General features: G+C 45.1%; 1 protein-coding gene across 3 annotated transcripts in view; it reads left to right on the top strand.

Moving 5' to 3' along the window:
• Window positions 1-21,621, top strand: part of LOC129821341 (myosin light chain kinase, smooth muscle-like) — an 88,753-nt gene that overhangs the window by 56,631 nt on the left and 10,501 nt on the right. For all 3 annotated transcript variants that reach the window (XM_055878928.1, XM_055878927.1, XM_055878929.1), the window contains 7 exons: window positions 3,841-3,921; window positions 4,288-5,114; window positions 7,207-7,323; window positions 7,973-8,041; window positions 18,741-18,788; window positions 19,450-19,577; window positions 20,537-20,693. In XM_055878928.1, the coding sequence (XP_055734903.1) occupies window positions 3,841-3,921; window positions 4,288-5,114; window positions 7,207-7,323; window positions 7,973-8,041; window positions 18,741-18,788; window positions 19,450-19,577; window positions 20,537-20,693 (1,427 nt within the window). The remainder of the gene's footprint in view (window positions 1-3,840; window positions 3,922-4,287; window positions 5,115-7,206; window positions 7,324-7,972; window positions 8,042-18,740; window positions 18,789-19,449; window positions 19,578-20,536; window positions 20,694-21,621) is intronic.

The following is a 21,621-nucleotide window of genomic DNA, read 5'->3' as shown; positions in this document are numbered from 1 at the left end:
ACGATATTTGTGAGGAAGGCAAAAGCTACAGACAGACCATGCTATTCATCCGATCAAATCAAATTGTATTAGTCACATGCGCCGAATACAACAGGTGTAGACCTTACAGTGAAAAGCTTACTTACGAGCCCCAACCAACAATGCAGTTTTTAAAAAATGGATAAGAATAACAAGTAATTAAAGAGCAGCAGTAAAATAACAATAGCGAGACTATATACAGTGGGGTACTGGTACAGAGGCAATGTGCGGGGGGCACTGGTTAGTTGAGGTAATATCTACATGTAGGTAGAGTTATTAAAGTGGCTATGCATAGATGATAACCACAGAGAGTAGCAGCTGTGTGGGGGGGGCAAATGCCTCCAATAGTCTGGGTAGCCATTTGTTGAGGTGTTCAGGAGTATTATGGCTTGGGGGTAGAAGCTGTTTAGAACCCTCTTGGACCTAGACTTGGCGCTCCGGTTCCGCTTGCCGTTCGGTAGCAGAGAGGACAGTCTATGACTAGGGTGGCTGGTGACTTTGACAGTTTTTACCGCCTGGTATAGAGGTCCTGGATGGCAGGGAGCTTGGCCCCAGTGATGTACTGGGCTGTTCGCACTACCCTCTGTAGTGGTCAGAGGCTGAGCAGTTGCCATACCAGGTAGTGATGCAACCAGTCAAGATGCTCTCAATGGTGCAGCTGTAGAACCTTTTGAGGATCTAAGGACCCATGCCAAATCTTTTCAGTCTCCTGAGGGGGAATAGGCTTTGTTGTGCCCTCTTCATGACTGTCTTGGTGTGCTTGGACCATGTTAGTTTGTTGGTGATGTGGACACCAAGAAACTTGAAGATCTCAACCTGCTCCACTGTAGCCCCGTCGATGAGAATGGGGTCGTGCTCTGTCCTCTTTTTCCTGTAGTCCACAATCATCACCTTTATCTTGATATTGTTGCGGAAGAGGTTGTTGTCCTGGCACTACACGGTGCCAGTGATGTCGGTGTTGTCGGTGATGTGTCATCAGGAAACTTAATGATGGCGTTGGAGTCGTGCCTGGCCGTGCAGTCATGAGTGAACAGGGAGTACATGAGGGGACTGAGCAGGCACCCCTGAGGGGCCCCTGTGTTGAGGATCAGCGTGGCGGATGTGTTGTTACCTACCCGGCCCGTCAGGAAGTCCAGGATCCAGTTGCAGAGGGAGGTGTTTAGTCCCAGGGTCCTTAGCTTAGTGATGAGATTTGAGGGCACTATGGTGTTGAACTCTGAGCTGTAGTCAATGAGTACCATTCTCACATAGGTGTTCCTTTTGTCCAGGTGGGAAAGGGCAGTGGGGAGTGCAATAGAGATTGCATCATCTGTGAATCTGTTGGGGCTGCATGGAAATTGGAGTGGATATAGGGTTTATGGGATAATGGTGTTGATGTGAGCCATGACCAGCCTTTCAAAGCACTTCATGGCTATAGGCGTGAGTGCTATGGGTCGGTAGTCATTTAGGCAGGTTACCTTAGTGTTCTTGGGCACAGCCACTATGGTGGTCTGCTTAAAACATGTTGGTATCACAGACTCGGACAGGGAGAGGTTGAAAATGTCAGTGAAAACACTTGCCAGTTGGTCAGTGCATGCTCGCAATACACGTCCTGGTAATCCATTTGGCCTTGTGAATGTTGACCTGTTTAAAGGTCTTACTCACATTGGCTGCGACGAGTGTGATCACACAGTCTTCCAGAACAGCTGGTGCTCTCATGCATGTTTCAGTGTTATTTGTTATTATGCTCCCGTCACTGGGCAGCTCTCGGCTGTGCTTCCCTTTATAGTCTGTAATGGTTTGCAAGACCTGCCACATCCGACGAGCGTCAGAGCCGGTGTAGTACGATTCTATCTTAATCCTGTATTGACGGTTCGTCGGAGGGCATAGCGGGATTTCTTATAAGCTTTCGGGTTAGAATCCCGCTCCTTGAAAGCGGCAGCTCTAGCCTTTAGCTCAGTGAGGATGTTGCCTGTAATCCATGGCTTCTGTTTGGGGTATATACGTGTGCGGTCACTGTGGGGACGACGTCATCGATGCACTTATTGATGAAGCCAATGACTGATGTGGTTTACTCCTCAATGCCATCGGAGGAATCCCGGAACATATTCCAGTCTGTGCTAGCAAAACAGCTCTGTAGCTTAGCATCTGCTTCATCTGACCACTTTTTGTATTGATCTAGTCACTGGTGCTTCCTGCTTTAATTTTTGCTTGAAAGCAGGAATCAGGAGGATAGAATTATGGTCAGATTTGCCAAATGGAGGGCGGGGGAGAGATGTGTATGCATCTCTGTGTGTGGAGTAAAAGTGGTCTAGATTTTTTTTTTCTCTGGTTGCACATGTGACATGCTGGTAAAAATTTGGTAAAACTGATTTGTTTGCCTGCATTAAAGTCCCTGGCCACTAGGAGTGCCGCTTCTGGGTGAGCATTTTCTTCTTTGCTTATGGCCTTATAGAGTTGGTTGAGAGCGGTCTTGGTGCCAGCTTCGCTCTTTGGTGGTAAATAGACGGCTACGAATAATATAGATGAGAACTCTCTTGGTAGATGGTGTGGTCTACACCTTATCATACCTCAGGCGAGCAATACCTAGAGACTTCTTTAATATTAGACATTGTGCACCAGCTGTTATTGACAAATAGACACACACCCCATTTTCTTATGGCGAAATACAGCTCATCAATGCTGTCTTAGTGCCAGCCTCTGACTGTGGTGGTATGTAAACAGCTACATAAAATACAGATAAACTCTCTAGGTAGGTGGTGTACAGTTTAACATGAGATACTCACCTCAGGCGAGCAATAGCTCGAGACTTCCTTAGATATTGTGCACCAGCTGTTGTTCACAAAAATACATAGTCCGCCGCCCCTTGTCTTACCAGACGCCACTGTTCTATCCTGCCGGTACAGCATATAACCAGCCAGCTGTATTTAATAGTGTCGTCGTTCAGCCACGTATCCATGAAGCATAAGATATTACAGTTTTGAAAGTCCCGTTGATAGGTAATCTATTTTATTGTACAAAGATTGCACTTTTGCTAGGAGAATGGAAGGAAGTGGGTTTTTTTCAGATCGGCTACGACTTCTCAGAAGGCAGCCCGCCCTCCAGCCAATTATTCTACGCCTCTTCATACAAATCACGGGAATCTGGCCCTGTTCCCAAGAAAGCAGTATATCGCTTGCTTCGGCCTCAGAATCGTTTAAGGATAAAAAGGATTCTGCCAGTCCGTGGTGAATAATCGCAGTCCTGATATCCAGAAGTTAAATTTCGGTCATAAGAGACGATAGCGGCAACATTTATGTACAAAATAATTTCAAAAACAAGTTATAAGTGAACAAAATAACACAATTGGTTGGGGGCACGTAAAACGTCTGCTGCCTTCTCCTGCACCCTCCGCTGCATACAGGTGGGCTGTATGATCACATCTGCTAGCTCTGGACTCCAGAGAAGTGACATGATATCCCTAGTTGATATTGGCTATTAACATGAATGACTTTCAGCTCAAAATGTTAAGTGTAAAATGTAGTTTATTTTATCTTGTGTCTTGAAAATGTGTGCTGGTCAAACAGTTTGAGAACCACTGCTATAAGGTGCTACTACCACATGTCTGCCTCTGCCAAAGTTGAATTTTAAATCAATGTTTTGATTGGTTATTACAATACATGGATTAGTGTGAGGGTTACGAATGTTGAAAAATAGTGTTTTTAAGGCAATCCAAGACCGGCATCACTGAGACACATCACTGAGCCTCTTCTTGATTTGGTCTTAAAAGCAAGGGCCAGTAGTTAAAACCTTCCCCCTCCCTAGTTTTCCATTCACCTTCTCATCCTCTCTCTTTTCTTCTAGGAACAAAGTGGGAGAATGCAGTTGTGTTGCCACTCTGTTGGTCAGTGAGGGTGCTGTGGTGTCCAGTGGAGAGCACCAAACGTATGTAGCTAGCTATCCTACTGCTTCACTGTCGAGTCCCCTCAGCCTGGACTATTTTTGCCTTCCCTGCTCCCCACTAACTCCCCCTTCCCCAGACCCTGGTTTTGAATCAGCTTAATCCCTGAATATAACCAAATACATTGTTTACAGTACCTTTTCCAGCTGTGCCATTGTTCAAAGCCAGGGGCTTGGTGGATGGTTGGGGGATGGGGCCCCGTTCAGAGTGCATGCCCTTATAAGGCTACTGAAGTCATCTCTGATGTAACATCAAGTTGAGTTGTGGTCCCCCCCCAATTAACCAGTGGATGTCGGGGCTTTTAAACGACCACTGTTTTTTTCCTCCTCTGTCTCTCTGTGCTACTGCAGGCTTGAGCCTTGTCAGCGTGTGGGAGGAGTGGACGGGACAGTGCGAGGCAGAGGAGCACCGAGCAGCAGCACTAGCAGCAGCTCCATTCAGCAGCAGCAGAAGCCAGTGGAGTCAGAGGAGCCCAGTGCAGCCCGGGGACTCCTGAAGAGGCGCGTGGAGACCAAGGAGCACCGCGAGGACCAGATCCGCCTGCAGGAGGCCGAGCAGCGCGACTTCCGCACGGTGCTGGGCAGGAAAGTCACCACCAAGAGCGTCTCCGAGGAGGACCTGAAGGAGATCACGGCGGAACAGATGGACTTCAGGAGCCAGCTCCAACCCAGAGGGGTCAAGCCGAAGACCCTGTCTGAAGATGAGAGGAAGGTCAACGCCCCCGCGCAGGTGGACTTCAGAGCCGTCCTGGGGAAGAAGGGGGGAGCCGCGAAACCAGGCCCTGCTCCTGCCGAGAAAGGAGAGCCTGCAGATTTTAGATCGGTTCTGGCCAACAAGAAGAAGCAGACAAGCTTGGCGAACAACGGGGAGAGCCCTGCTCCAGCAGCAGCTCTGGCACCGGCAGCAGCAACACCCAAAGCTCCTGCTTCTTCCCCTGACAAGAAAGAGAAGGAGAAGAACGCTGTCAACTGTGTGGATGGTGGGATTATTGATAAGAAGAATAACAACATTGGAAAGGAGCCAGCGTTCAGTCAGAAGCTGAGTGATGTGAGAGTGGTGGATGGGGCTCGACTGCGGCTACAGTGCCAGGTGACCTGTGACCCCCCTGCTACTACTACCTGGACACTAGACGGGAAGGTCATCAAGCCCTCCAAGTTTATCAAGCTGTCCAACGAAGGTAAATGTGTGGCCTACTACTAAACCGACCATGTCTGCCTCCCAAATGGTACCCTATTCCCTTTTTATAGTCCAGAGCCCAAAAGTAGTGCCCTACGTAGGGCAGGGGTATTCAACTCTTACCCTACGAGGTCCGGAGCACGATGGTTTTCTGTTCTACCTGATAGTTAATTGCACCTATGTAAATCAGTCCCTGATTAGAGGGGAACAATGAAAAATCACCGTGGAACTAACTGGCTTCAGGGTCCAGAGTTGAGTTTTAGGGACATGGGGACTAGGCTACCATTTGGGACGCATTCCATTTCATTAATGCATTATTCATGTCTGTGGAGGCTTGGCTTCTAATATGAGAAAGTGGTGTGCATATGACAGACAGAAAGACAGTGATATGACTGAGTTTTCCCTCCTTCACCAAAGTATTACAGGCATTTGATATGGGATATGACGGGAACATATCCCTTTACATAGGGAAGTCGATCAAATCAAATTGTATTTGTCACACGCACCGAATACAAGTGTAGACCTTACCGTGAAATGATTACTTACAAGCCCTTAACCAACAATGCAGTTTTTAGAAAAATACAATTTAAGAAAAATGTTTACTAAATAAACTAAAGTAAAAAATAAGAGTAGCGATAAAATAATAACTAGGCTATATATAGGGGGTACCGGTACCGAGTCAATGTGCGGGGGTACAGGTTAGTCAAGGTAATTGAGGTAATGTGTACGTGTAGGTAGGGGTAAAGTGACTATGCCTAGATAATAAACAGCGAGTAGCAGCAGCGTTAAAAGGGGGGGGGGGGTCAATGCAAATAGTCCCGGTTGCCATTTGATTAGCTGTTCAGGAGTCTTATGGCTTGGGAGTAGAAGCTGTTAAGAAGCCTTTTGGACCTAGACTTGGCGCTCCGGTACCGCTTACCGTGCGGTAGTAGAGAGAACAGTCTATGACTAGGGTGGCTGGATCCTTTGACAATTTTTAGGACCTTCCTCTGACACTGCCTGGTATGTACTGGGCCGTACGCACTACCCGCGCCTTGTGGTCGGAGGCCGAGCAGTTGCCATGCCAGGCGGTGATGCAACCAGTCAGAATGCTCTCGTTGGAGCAGCTGTAGAACTTTTTGTCATCGATGTCATCATAGCGCCGATATATTTTGTACTGGTTCCATGTAAAAAGCCCCTCTCATATACAACGTGGTATAAAGTGAGTAATAGAGTAATAATAGCTAATTCCCTTTTTCTGGGCTCTTGGGGGTCCCTCACGCACCTACACACACACATACACACACACACACACATCATGTTTGTCCCAAACGGCACCCTGTTCCCTAAATAGTGCACTACTTTTGACCAAGGCCCATAGGAAATAGGGTGTCATTTGGGATGCAGCCATCCATCATTTCAGCTATCCATCATTTCAGCTCTTATTTCAGGCAGCTTGATGTGCTGATGAGCTGTGGAGATTTCTCACATTGCCTGAGACTCTGGCCTTCCTGCTCCACTGTGTATGTCCAGTTACTGTGCAACTGTATGGGGATGAGTTAGTCCATAGTTTGTCCTTGTGGTAGCAGAGGGTAAGAGTTGCTCTGGTCCCATAACAACAACGAGTTGCCTCTCTGTTAGTGAGAGCGCAGACAAATGACGCCCTGGGCCAGAGCTAGGGGTAGGGGAAATTTTAATAAGATGATCAACAGGCAGTAGCAAGGTAACATAAAAATGTGGCACACTCCTCAACCCCCAGCTGTTATTTCAGAGAAACAGACCCAAATCCCAACTGTCACACAGCCATGTCTAGTAATGATACAATGGAATTATTACTTGGTGACCCTCCAGGTCATGTTTATTCTCACTTTAGTGTCACCGAAGGTCATGCTGAATAATGCATAGCTTCAGGCTCTGAGAGGGAAGTTTACATTTCTCATTTACGTCCCGCCATAACACATGAAGTATGTTAGTATGTTCTCATGGAGCCATAGGGTAGTAATGGAGGCCTCTCTGGCTATGGTTGTCTGTGTGTGTATTGGTGGCCACTGTGTGTGTCTATTGGGGCCACTGTAGCTAAGGTCCCTCGTGTGTGTATCTTTGTTTTCCCGCAGGAGGCCAGTGCTCCCTGACCATCGACAAGGCCCTGCCCGAGGACCAGGGCCAGTACAAGTGCCGGGCAGAGAACTCTGCCGGTAAAGCTGAGTGTTCCTGCATGGTGCTGGTGGATGGTGAGTTGTTTCAGGCTGACGTGTCCCTCTGACTGCTCCCCACTCCCATGGGTCCCCCTCAGCCTCACGGCCGCCCCGGCCTCAGCCCAGACACTTCCTGCAATTACAGCGGACAGATTAGCCTAGCTGGAGTCCCTGTTCCAGATTCCCCCTGCACGTCCTCCTCCCCCAGCCCCCCCAGCACTCATTAACAGGCCCGGATCAAAACAATATCCAGGCACGCACAGTTCAATCCTAGTTTTAGATTCCCAAGCAAGTACAAATTAGTTTAACTTTATCATACTTCTACTGTTGATGTTAATGCTAAAGTATGAGATACTGAAACATTATTTAGCAAGTATGATTCAGTCCACCTTAAATAGTCCAGAGCAGGGTTGCACAATTCTGGGAGCTTGTAATACATTCCCTGGTTTCCCTTATTCCCTCCTGATTCCGGGAAGCCTCCAACCAGGATTTCGGGAAAGCCAGCGAATTTATTGAAAGTTCCCAGAGAATCATTCCATTTTTAACATGAATGGTCCATTTGTATTAAGTACTTTAAGAGACAATGGTTAGCTGCTGTTACTGATAGTTTATCAGATAAGAAAGAAATGGAAATAAGTAGCATATTTTTGGGGCCATGTTTTTTTTTTCTCCCCCTCTTCCGTAGATCCTACAGACACAAACTCGACTGCAGCTGACAAGAAGATCAAGAAGCCCTCCACCCCTACCTCAGAGAGTGAGTTTCCAAAATATGTGCTTCCTTATTTCCCAAAAAGGAGCGGTGTGGGATCTCTCTGTCTTTCCCACTGCTGCAGCCTGCCTCCCTCTCTCAGCGGGTTGGGGCTCTTTATAGCATGTGAACGAAAATCAAATATTGTTCTGACCCCAAACTCACTCATTAAATCTGGCCAATCTCTTTTCTCTGTGTAGAGAACGAACATGAACACTGTGATCAGTAAATCTGTATCTATCTTTTATCCAAAGTGGTGTCCGTACTTTAAGTTAGATTTATGGTAAAGGTGTTGGGGAAGATTATAGAGAAGATGTTATTTTCTTATTGGTGGTCTTAATCTTTTCAAGCTGGAGGAGTAGGTAGGAGTTCTATAGAGTTATGTGCTATACTGCACATTCTTTTCCATATGATTTAATGACGTAAGCATTAGCCTGTAAAGAATCCTGCAGTCGACTCCCCCCTTGCCCTGAGTCAAGCACGCAGATCCACCTTTACATAAAAGGCTTTGAATCAGGCACACTCAGGGCTGGGCATGAAGAATGTGCATTTATCCCTCCTGCCTCTAGCCTGGATGGTTCCTTCCAGGGGTCAGAGGCCACTATTACACCCCTCTCCTCTGTGATGTTTGACAGAGCTAATTGAGTGCTGTTTGTCTTTAAGCCCAGGACACTTACTCAAACTTAAAACATGCCCAAGGAGAAAGGGAGAGGGAAAGAGAGGGGAGGGAGAGAGGGACCTTTTGCATGGCTGCCCCGTTCACTCAACCTCCTCTCCCAAACTTCCATGTAAGGCTTTCGTCTGCCTGCTCCTTAGCCCTCTCTTGACTCGTATGCTCTGACCTCTTTTTCCTATACTCGGCGGTTCTGCAGAAAATCTGCCAGCTTCGGGGATATGCTTTTGTCCTGCTGGAATGTGGGCTGATCCAAACAAGCTCTAAAACTAAGAGCTGTGTGGTGAGCGTTTTAATAAAACACATGAGGCAGAGACCGGACATGAGAGCCCCTGATGATTAGTCCACGCTATTCTCTCTTTATAATGATGGATTCCCAAGTAGGAGAGATTCAAAACAAGTAAATATGTGTTTAAAGTTCACAGCATTGGCTAGGGTTGGAGGTAATTCTGTTTAAGAATGATTCACTCACAACAATGTTCCCATGGGGTATTGGAATCATGTCATGTGAAGCTTTAGAGTACATGAACTCTGTGATATTTGGGGTCAGTGCTTATGGATCTCAAAGAGATGTAGTTATTTTACAATGGTACTAGACAGCAAGCCTTGCTGCAGATATGATAAATGGCGCTGGAGGAAATAGCATCCGTTTTACGGGCTCTTGACCATTTGTGCTATTTTGTGTGTTTTTTTTTGTTGCTCTGATCTTAACTGTTTGGCCTATGATTTTAATGCAGGAAAACTGAAATCCGTCCCACCTAATATCTACCAACATGTCACCCGTGCAACTAGAGGGTAAAAAAAACTCTAGACCACCTTTACTCCACACACACAGGCGCATACCAAGCTCTTCCCCGCCCTCCATTTGGTAAATCTGACCATAATTCTATCCTCCTGATTCCTGCTTACAAGCTAAACTAAAGCAGGAAGTACCAGTGACTCACTCAATACGGAAGTGGTCCAATTAAGCGGATGCTAAGCTACAGGACTGTTTCGCTAGCGCAGACTGGAATATGTTCAAGGATTCATCCGATGGCATTGAGGAATTTACCACATCAGCCACCAGCTTCATTAATAGATGCATCGACGACCATCGTCCCCACAGTGGCCATGCGTACGTACATATCCCAACCGAAAGCCATGATTGCAGGCAACATCTGTACTGAGCTAAAGGGTAGAGCTGCCACTTTCAAGGAGCAGAACACTAATCTGGACGCTTATAAGAAATCCCGCTATGCCCTCCAACGAACCATCAAACAGGCAAAGCATCAATACAGGACTAAGCGCGAATCCTACTACACCGGCTCTGACACTCGTCGGATGTGGCAGGACATGCATACTATCATGGATAACAAAGGAAAACCCAGCTGTGAGCTCCCCAGTGACAGGAGCCTGCAAGATGAGCTAAATGCCTTCTGTGCTAGCTTTGAGGCTAGCAACACTGAACCATGCATGAGCGAACCAGCCGCGCCGGGCGTCTGTGTGATCACGCTCTCCGTAGGTGACGTGCGTAAGACCTTTTTAAACAGGCTAACATTCACAAGACCGCAGGGCCAGACAGATTACCAGGATGTGTACTCAGAGCATGCACTGACTAGCTGGCAAGTGTCTTCACTGACATTTTCAATCTCTCCCTGACCCAGTCTGTAATACCTACATGTTTCAAGCAGATCACCATAGTCCCTGTGCCCAAGAATGCCAAAGTAACCTGTGTAAGTGACTATTGCCCCGTAGCACTCACATATGTGCCCCTGAAATGCTTTGAAAGGCTGGCTCACATAAACACCATCACCCTGGACTCACTCCAATTTGCATAACACCCCAACAGATGGCACAATCTCTATTGCACTCCACGCTGCCCACCTGGACAAAAGGACCACCTTTGTGCGAATACTGTTCATTCACTACAGTTCAACGTTCAACACCATAAGGCCCCCCAAACTTCTCACAAAGTTAAGGACCCTGGGAAAGAACACTTCCCTCTGAAACTAGATCCTGGACTTCCTGACGGTCCGGCCCCAGGTGGTGAGGATAGGCAACAACACATCCACCAATCTGACCCTCAACACGGGGGGCCCTCAGGGGTGCATGCTTTGTCCCCTCCTGTACTCCCTGTTCACCCACAACTGCGTGGCCGTGCACGACACCAATACCGTCATTAAGTTTGCTGACGACACGGCGGTGGTAGGCCTGATGATCACCAATGACGATGAGACAGACTATAGGGAGGAGGTCAGAGGTCCTGTCACCACATTGCCAGATAACAACCTCTCCCTCAATGTCAGCAGGTCGAAGTAGCTGATCGTGGACTACAGGAAACGGAAGGCCGAGCATGCCCCCATTCACATCAACGGGACTGTAGTGGAGCGAATCAAGCGCTTCAAGTTCCTCTGTGTCCACATAACTAAGGACCTATCATGGTCCAAACACTCCAACACAGTTCCCCCTCAGGAGGATAAAAATACTTGTCATGGGCCCTCGGATCCTCAAAAAAATAGCTGCACCATTGAGAACATCTTGACTGGCTGCATCACCGCTTGGTATGGCAACTCCTTGGCATCTGACCGCAAAGCGCTACAGAGGGTAGTGCATATGGCCCAGTACATCACAAGGGATGAGGTCCCTGCCATCTAAGACCTCTATACCAGGCGGTGTCAGAAGAAGGCTCTAAATATTGCCAAAGACTCCAACCAGCCAAGTCATAGACTGTTCTCTCTGCTACCATACGATAATCGGTACCGGAGAACCAATACTGGGACCAAAAGGCTCCTGAACAGCTTCTACCCCGAAGCTATACGTTGGCTTCCCTGACTATTTGCATTGAGCCCCTTTTATTTGCACTGACTCTCAAGGACCAGCTCAATGCACACTCACTAGACTCTACCCACACACTCACACATCCTACACCGACACTCCAACATATATACACACACACATACACAAAAAACACACAAAACACACACACATGCATATTGACGGCACACACACAGACAGACTTTCACACTCTTCACATACGCTGCTGCTACTCTGTTTTTTTAATCTATCCTGATTGCCTAGTCACTTTAACCCCTACCTATATGTTCATATTAACCCAATTACCTCGTACCCCAGCACATTGTCTTTCCTTTTTTTCCTTTTAAATGTTTAGCAAATTGTTCTTACTTTTTTCATTCTGCATTGTTGTGTATTGGCTCGCAAGTAAGCATTTCATGGTAAAGTCTACACCTGTCGTATTCAGAGCATGTGACAAATACTATTTTATTTGAGTGTATATATATATATATAACAGTGAAATGCTGATTCATCATTGGGCCCAGCAAAATATAATGACTGTAATTTATTGAATCCTTAAGTGCGTTTGAGTAAGCTATTGATGGTGTCAGCCTTCTTATGGTTTTTCTAAAGCTGTTGCTCTTGCTTGTGTGGTGTATCTAACTCCAGTCACAGAGCGTGGTGAGCCATGGGAATTGCGCCAGTAGTGCAGTGCTATGAAAACAAGCAACTTTTTCATGCCCACTGGAAAACTCAAACATCTGCACGATTATTTACCTTACGCTTGGGGGCACAGTCCAGCACTGCAGGGTCCTGCGGACCTCAGAATGCACTGTACTATTTGGTGGCTCAGCATCTCCTCTCCTCTCATCTTTTCTCCTCTCCCCTATACTCCTCCTCTCTCCACACAAACGGAGCATGCTGGCCACAGAGAGAACACAGAGTGGAATGCCAATGTGGTTGCCTGCTCCAACACCTCGTACATCAAACTGCTTTCGTCTGCGCCTCTACTCCTCTCGTCAGCCTGTAACAATGCTTGACAAGTGAGATGTAACGTTATCCCTCTATTATGAAATAGATAGTGCTCATCGGGGAATTGAATGGTTTTTTGAGCTGCTGTTTCTCTAGATGCTGAGCATTTACAACCTGATTGTGACACAGGCCAGGCCGTGCAATACAATGGCTCCACGTTGTCTGACCGCCTGTGTGAGGAATCCAGATCATGGGTGCACAGGCCCCCTGGGGAAGGCTTAAGGCCCGACTTGTTTTGACAGCTTCAACATCTCTCAAAAGACTGGGTAACATGGAGCACTTGCTCTGCTGCTCACTGTTCTTGACTCTATATGGACCAGGAACCATCAAGACTTGATATCCTGGGTGCTGGCATATTAATTAGTAGTAAGGTTACAGATATTGTCTTTGACCCATGCTAAGGATGCTGTAATATAGTTTAAGATATAGTGCCTTTACATTGACACTGATTGTTTATGCAGAACAGTGTTTTTCAAAGGATGGGTCGGGACTCGGGACCCACTGATGGGTAGAGGGCTCCAGGTTAAAGTGTCCCCTAGGTACAGATCTAGGATCAGCTTCCTATCACCCAATCCTAACCATTAGTGGGGGGAAATGCTAAACTGATCCCAGATCAGCATCTAGGGTCAAGACTACGTTGTGAGTGACTAAAAACATAGGTATTAGTGGCATTGATTAATGATTTGTCACAAAGGACAGTTATAATGTAGAAAATTTGAAGAGCTTCTGGTGCAGATGATTGTGTGTGACATTGAGCAATGTACCATGGTGCCGGTGTGATCCTTTTCCTACCAGAGTCTATTCTTTCCTCTTAAATGTAAAGGCAACATTTAGATTTCCACCTAAATAGACATTCCCAAAAGTAACTTCTATTCGTGTGTAATTACATGACTCTGACATGTCAAAACTTGGTATATTTGGAAATACATCTGGGAGATTGAGGAAATGATCAGAAGATAGATGGTAGTTACATAGTTCAGAATACACGATCAAGCTCACACAAAATAACCTTTTTTGTATTATTATTTTGAAAGTAATCTTTCATTGACGAGCTATAAGTGAATTATTGATGTCCAGAGTTGGAAACACATCAGATGGCTTCCACAACATGTGAACAATATCAGAAAAAAAATGGGATTGATAGACCTAACAACTAGAAATGGTGTCAGGTGTAGTCACGGGACGTTTACAAGTGTCCCTAATCCTGTCCAAAGTGGCACATGTCTGTAAATTAGATAATTCCAGTGCTATTACATATTTGCAATCCCCTTTAAAAAAAAAATCAGTATAAAAACACGAGTTCTACCATGTCAACTTCACTCATGTTATGGGATATTAGTGTCTTTTCAACCTCTCCAAAGTGTTCGAATGTGGTAATTGCACTGTTTTTGTACACTGAATGTGCCTAAAAGTTATTGTTCACTATAAAAACTACATTTCTACAACACCAACCTCTCTCAAACATTGTGGTGGTGTCGGGAGACATACAGGGGATATCCAATTTGTTTTTTTCAACCTCTCCAAAGTGCCTGAATGTTTAGCCTAGGCATATCCAATGTATTGGTCCCACATACAAATGAACTGTTTACAAAAACAATATAAAAGCAACAGATATACATAAAAAATATGTATATAAAATGTCTTATCAAACACAGCTTGGTTACACACGTGTCCTTCACTAAAAAAGGTGCACAAATAGAAATAAGCTGAACTATTTCAAATGGCATTCGTGTTCGTTTTACATTCCAGGTGTTGATGATTCGATTTCTCTTTCACCATCGCTTGTGCATCTAGTGACAGTCTTTGAAGCGGTCCCTCTCTGCCAGGAAACAAAAAGCGAACTGGCTTTTCGAACAGAAGAACTGTAATTTCCTCCTTTTTTCCCCCCACCATGTGTTTTGTGCAATGCTTTCAGTTCTTCCTTTTGTCTTTTGGCATGTGTGTTGGACCGTGGTGCTCTCCTTCAGTAGGGGGTCTTGTGATGGTTGTGAGGTTGCTTTGGGCCCCTAATTCGGCCATTTCCAACACCAGCTGCTCTCTGAAGGCCAACTGGGAGAGAGGGGTTTGACCTTTTGCTTTGGCCATCTGCTTGTGGAGAATGAAAGCATTTACTGTAGCAATGTCCACAAAGTGGTAAAAAAAAAAGTATTATACCACTTCCTGGTCTTGAGGAGGACCTGGTAGTAGCCTATCAGAGCATCAGATATGTCAACACCCCCCCTGCTGGCATTGTAGTCCTTCGCAGAAACAGGAATGGGGGCTTTCGTCCTTTTTCACCCTCCTTGAGACATGGTCGTTATTGAATGACTTATGCTGTGTGGTGAGCATGGTTACTTCCCTAGTGTCCTTCCATTTCACAAAGAGCAGCTTGTTAGTCCTGATCCAACGTATGGTCCCCCTCTCCGCTGTCTTTGTCATTTTGTTTACCTTGGTCTTGGGGAAAACGATTCTGTTAGGACCAATAGAGCCACAAACATCTATTTTCTTTTTCACGATGTCTATGAAAAGCGGATGTAGAACCATCAGACTGGTGATTGACATAGCAGTGGGGGGTGAAGACCTTGACCGGCGGGGGCGCTTGCTGGGGAGGGGTGGCTCCCAAACGTCATCATCCAAATCCTCTGCATCCTCCACTCTGTGGTGAATAAAATAAAGGGATATACTGTTGTGAGACACACAGAATTACAGTTGACTAAATTTGCAAAATGGCATTGCAGTAAAGTAAAAACTCCAAGCCTAAACTTAATCTGTGCAGTAACTCACATAGGTGTGAAACACACACACAATGCAAACAGTAACACATTGGAGACAAAGGCAGAGATGAGAACCACAAATAAAATTGACTATATAAAGTCATCAAAACAATTTACTTATGGATCTAAAAGTGGATCCAATCCTTCTAGAAAGTAATCTCTGTTGGGGGAGTAGAAATCCTCGTTGTCCAAATCGCGCCCCTGATCCGAGTCCAACCAGTATGTTATACAAAGCTTCTGTCTGTACACTTATTCATAGCTGCTGCCTTTCTAGCTTCCTGCTCGATCTTCTTAGTTTGTACCTTTTTTACCCCCTTGAGAAGCCATCTTTTATGCTTAAGCGATGAAATTCAACCGATGAAATCGGTTTGTAATGTAATTGACAGTACGTTTGTTTATCCAATGTGTAACTGTGTTTGTGTCACACTGCTTTGCTTTATCTTGGCCAGGTCGCAGTTGTAAATGAGAACTTGTTCTCAACTGGCCTACCTGGTTAAATAAAGGTGAAATATGTTTTTTTAAATGTAGCGTGCTCGGTGCGTCTCTGAGCCAGGTAGCAATAGTTAGAATTACGCATAAAAGGTTCTAGGCCTTGCTTTGTCCCACCCAGGTCAGCTGCATATCACTGGAAAGCTTATCACATTGGCTACAAGACTGTCAAGCTGCCATAGTAGCCAATCCCCTGTGTAATGGATGCCTACAGTGCGTAAGCAGGCAACAACATATTTTTGATGCGCAAAGATCTAGTCACTCGGTGGACATTCGATGTTGCCATTAAATCACACATCATAACATTGGCATTAGGCTAGATTTGGTCCTACCAACCTAAGGATGAATTTCATATCCCCCATTTAGCTATAGCTCAAACAAGGACCAAATCGAAGCTTATATTGTAAGATATTTGGTAAAAATGTTGACTCTCAGGGCTGGTGATCAATAACGATAAGTCATAGGCAGACGGACAATACATTCTCATTATCTGTGGAGTCCCGGATTTCGGTGTGTATCAATGTATTCCGTGTTTATTTTGTTTAGGCTTCATAAGGCTAACATGCTGACCAGACCGGAAACGTTGCGTGCGCGAGCGTCGCAAAATAAATTTAGAAATCCATGTTATTCAATTATTGCACCCACACTGCTTGCGCGCGCCAATGAGCGTCTGCGACACCAACGGCTAAAATAGAACTCATTCCTATTTCTGACGCAGATCGAGCTGCAAGTCCTGCGTCTCCCATCTCCTCATTGGTTTATAAAAGCAGGTACCCACGTGCCATTTCCTCATTGGTTATACCCTCGTGGGTGATAGAAAGACAAACTGTTTTGCCGGTAGTCTGGTAATACAATGAAAGTTTAGACGCGATCACCATATAATTTAAACATGAAATAGCCTGGAAGGAGGAGAGATGATTAGAAACGATTCGGTTGGCCGTTTTATGTTTGGATTAATTGTCGGAGTAGAGATCCTTGTGCATTTCAGGTAAAATAACTCAATGTTTATATCCCAGGACAAATTAGATAGCAAGCTAGCTAAATAGGACAAATTAACGTTATCTAGCAAGTGCAAGCTAACTAGATAAATTACCATACATGTTTAATGCTTTTCGACCTGTCCCCAAATTAATATCATTGGTTCAGAGTTTGTTTTGATATTTTAACCTGCGTGTCGTGATCGCGTTTGGTGTGGGGGGGGGGGGGGGGGAAATACATTTATGCACGATAGCGCTCGGTGGCACACGCGCGCAGCCGGTTTGGGCAAGGTGTAACCGGAATGTATATAGCAGCCATCTTGAAATGAGGTCATCGGCTCGACCTAAGGGCTACTGTTCTCATACCAGACTGAATTGAATAATAACATCTAATAAGATCCCCAAATATGGGGACTTTACATTTAAGAGGTTAAACAGCCGTTCCCTTTCTCTAGTGCTCCATGATTTGTTGCACGTTTCAATGTTCAGTCCTCCACTAGGTCTCTTGTCACATGGCTGTCTGTTTTTCAAAGATACACCAAAGAGCTGTTTTAGACTTGAACCGTAGATGGATGGCTAAACTAACTAGCTGATACACTGCCTCGAAGCTCAACTGCATAGTTACAACATATAAACAATGATTCGTTTTCTTGATTCGAGGGCTGGGCGCAGTAGTTTAGTTAAATCCAATCTGAACTGAGGCATGTGAACAGGACAACAGGACCAATTACCTAATTGTTATGGAAACTTAACAAACACACGCTTAAAAGGATAAAACATTTTCTGCACTAAAACTTTGCAAAGCCAATCGGTGTGCTCATAACCATTTTAGTCTGTTGTTAAAGCCTGGTCTGTTTTGTTGGTCTTCTCTATTTGACGTGAGCTAAAATATATTGTTTTGTATCGCAATGGTAGATGCTTTGTTTGTGCAATTACAACTTGTATCAACTTCAAATCGTTTTGGTACGATGAGCAAAAAAAGTTTTCTATTGGAAAAATTATGTTTTTCTTTCCAGAGAGGAGGACCTGTCATGCAGAAAAACGTATGACTGAGCTTGGAGCTTAAACTGTTATTGGTTTATATTGATATTGTTGCTCCTCACTCTCTGCATTAGTTAGTTTTACTGGCACATTGTTTCTTGACAGCAATCAAATGTCAAATAAATAGTGCCAAAAGCTATTTCCTGGATACTTTGACTATTTTTAGTATTACCAAAAAAGGCAAATACCAAAGGACATGAGCACAGAGGCAGCCCTTCGTTCTCCCAAGACATCCACAAGAGAAGAGCTCCCTCCCCCAATTTCACTTATCAGACACAGTTTAGTCTCCTTTCCCGTATACTGTCCTGGGAATAACTAGTGGTAACATTTAAATGAAGCACATCATGCATTATAATACACTTGTAATGTGTTATGATGCCACTGACTATTATAATAAGCGTCCATAATATCTCATAAGCGGTTATAAAACTCAATGTTTTATAGATAATTTGTTATAATGACGTGTAAGACTAAAGGCAAATGAATTAACCAATTAAACAATGATTCTGAATCTACAAATGTGGTATATTTCCCACAGTATGTGCTCCATTAGAGGCTTGCTCACAAGCTGGACTGTTTCTAGCTTGTGATCTCTGCTTTAATCGATCAGTCTGACTGTCAAAAGTAACAACTCTTAACAGGGCTCCAGAGAAATCGCTGCAGGCACAATTTGAGAAAGGATGTTAGGAAAAAGAGCGGCAATGTACAGTATGCTCTTTCTAAGGCTTACTGCTGCTGTAGCTCACAATAATGGAATAATTAAGTGCAATGACCGTTCACTTATGTGAATCCTACACACTCACTACATTTAGATTCCGTCTGGTTTCAGATCAATGTTTTATCATGTAAGTTTCACACATGAGTCACACACGGGATTCATTTGTACCAAATCTTCAAATTTGTTCCATTATCAAATGCATTAACACAACTGCCTTCCTAATTGTAATCGTTGATCTTCTCTTTTCCAGGTGAGGCAAGGATAAAGAAACCAAATACAAAGATGCCTCCCAAACAGGGTAAGAAAGACTTCTCTGCCATGCAAAAATGTAACTTAGGGGCGTCTCAGTGTATGAGTGCTGGTCCAGGATCAGCTCCCCCCCCTGTCCACTGTGATCGAAAATTCTTATCTGATCCTTAATCGTCACTCCTACTCGGGGAGTCGCTTGATCAATAGGGCCCTGTACTAACTCTCTCTGGGCTACTGAAGAGCCCACAACCAAAATGTCAACAAGCGGTATAGATGATTCCCCAGACTCTGTACTCTAGCTCTCTCGTCCAACAACAGTGATGCATGAAGTAGATAGCGTGGAGGACCTGGCTTGTGTGCCAAACACTGGCCATACCTTGCTGCTCTAACTAAGACTGAGAGTACTGCTCCCTGCTCTGGCAGAAGTCTGAGAGTGCCTGTAATAGCAATCGGAGATCCCCCTCACCATGCTGTAGTGTAAACCAACCTGCCTTCTAATAACGAGAGCCAGGGGAGCGAGTTACCCAATCCGAGCAGCTGTTGCAGTTGTGCTTTGTTCGCTGCCGGGGAGCATTAAGGCGTTAGCAAGGGAATGACGTGGGGCAAGGGCAGAAAGTCACAAGCCTGCCAAACGCAGAGGTTTGTTCTGATGATGGAGATGTTCCTGGCTGAAGTGACTGTTGGTTTGTGTGTTTGTGTGTGTCGTACAGCTATGCCCCCTCAGATTGTCCAGTTCCCAGACGACATGAAGATTCTGGCAGGGGAGAAGGTGGAAATTCTCTGTAAGTTTGGAGGAGCTCCACCAGTCAACTGCACCTGGCTCAAGTTCCGCAAACCAGTAAGGACCAGTCTGTACCAAATAATTGACAACCTTGATAAAGATTAGCAAAAATAACTGGTGTCGAAATGAGAATGCATAAGCAGAAAAGAAGCCCATACCTACTTTGGTGGATTTTTGATGTTATGGGGCTATTTTGCTTCCAGTGGTCCTGAGGCCCTTGTTAAGGTCAATGGCATCATGAACTTTACCAAGTTCCAGGACATTTTAGCCAAAAGCCTGGTTGCCTCTGCCAGGAAGCTGAAACTTGGCTGTAAGTGGATCTTCCAGTAAGACAATAACCCCAAGCACACATCAAAATACACAAAGTAATGGTTAATTGGCCACAAAATCAACATTTTGTGATGGCCATCTCAGTCTCCGGACTTTGAAAACCTGTGGTTTGAATTCAAGAGGGCGTTCCGTAAGCGCAGACAAAGGATATCAAGGCTCTGGAAGGATTTTTCTGGGAGGATTGGTCTAAGATCTGTCCCAATGTGATTACTAACTCATAAAACATTTTAGAAAAGGGCTCTGTGCCGTTACCCTCGCAAGGTGAGGAGGTATTGAAAGGTCTTGAACCCTACCTTTGGGGGGGGGGGGAGAATATTACTTGTTAAACAAAATCTCGTTCTCTGAGCAATTGTATAGGTATAAAATAATATAATTTCCCCTTTTTTCTTGAATAGAATATAGCTCAGTATTTTGAATTTATTATTTTATACAGTCATTTTTTGTTCATCTTTATCAAGGGTGTCAATAATTTTGGACCTCACTGACTATAATACTATACCCATGTCTATGACCAACTCTAACCATGATCTGAAATGATCCACTATCTCCACCATCTCCATCAAATATATCATATTTAATTACACTGTACTAATTCAAGGATGTAGCTCTCATCATTGTAGCCTTGAACACCGTTTCAACTAACACACATCCTCTCTGTGAAACCACTGCCTTTGTCTTGTATGCAGATTCAAGAGGTCAAAGGTGATTTAACCATTGAAACCACTGACGCTACCAGTAAACTGACCATCGCAAACAGCCAGCAGGACCACTGCGGCTGCTACACCATCGAGCTGCGAAACAGCTACGGCTTGAGACAGGCAGCTCTCAACCTTACCATTGTCGGTACGTTCCATTTTTCACACGTCAGGCAGCGACGCCGTTTCTGGCTCCGTTGATGAGATTCAGGAGACAATTACGAGTTGCGGAAGTCTTTCCCTGTATCAAATTAAATATATGGTATAATTCACTGTTTAAAACCACTGCTGCTACTGATACCGATCATTGTATTGTCTCTCGTAAAAATAGCGGTCCTGTAGCTTTGGGGAATGTTGTTGGGGAAGGGAAGGTATGCAGGCCGGGCCAGCTCCGACTCTCTGTATCCTAATACTAACAGGCCGTTGCAGGGATCTCCAGTGGCCTTTTAAGGCTGTGCTTTCTCTCCAGCTGTTGCCTCAGTCTGAGGCCCTTTGCCACTGCTGTTATAGTGGAGTGTATCCAGTCCAACTCAGGGAATACGCCACAGCCAGGGAAAGAGGATTTCTAGAGCTGCTCCATATAAACGCAACCGCTTATGTGCCCGGAGAACTGTTAATAGCATACGAGGAGGCACAAAGCGCTTGTTAGACGCTGGTAAAAATAGCCTACTACTTAGACGCTTGTTAATGTATATGATCGTCGCGTTAGGTTTATGGTTCTTGGACTGTATGTATGGAGTATAGAGGTTTTTGAATTGTTTCATGTAATTTGTGGCCCCTTTTGCGGTGACATTGAATCATCCCGCATGGCTGAGCTGTTGATGTCACGCTGTGCTCTTTGGGGCGGTTTTGTTTAGTATTTTACAAGGGACCACTGGGGATTAAGTGGGGGTATGCTTTTAACAGCTTGGGTAACATGGGATCCCTCTAAACAAAGCAGGGAGAATAAGTGTACTGTACCTAGCAGACAGTCTGGGTCATGTCGTCTGACACCAGCAGTACATAAAACTGATCCAGACTCCATGTGGAGCCTCGCTGTCACGGCTCTCACTGATAATCTGCGCTCCCGAACAGTT

The sequence above is a fragment of the Salvelinus fontinalis genome, chromosome 23 (assembly GCF_029448725.1).
Source record: "Salvelinus fontinalis isolate EN_2023a chromosome 23, ASM2944872v1, whole genome shotgun sequence".
Taxonomy (NCBI): domain Eukaryota; kingdom Metazoa; phylum Chordata; class Actinopteri; order Salmoniformes; family Salmonidae; genus Salvelinus; species Salvelinus fontinalis.
Note: the sequence above shows the minus strand (reverse complement) of the source record. Positions and strands in the feature narration are given on the sequence as shown.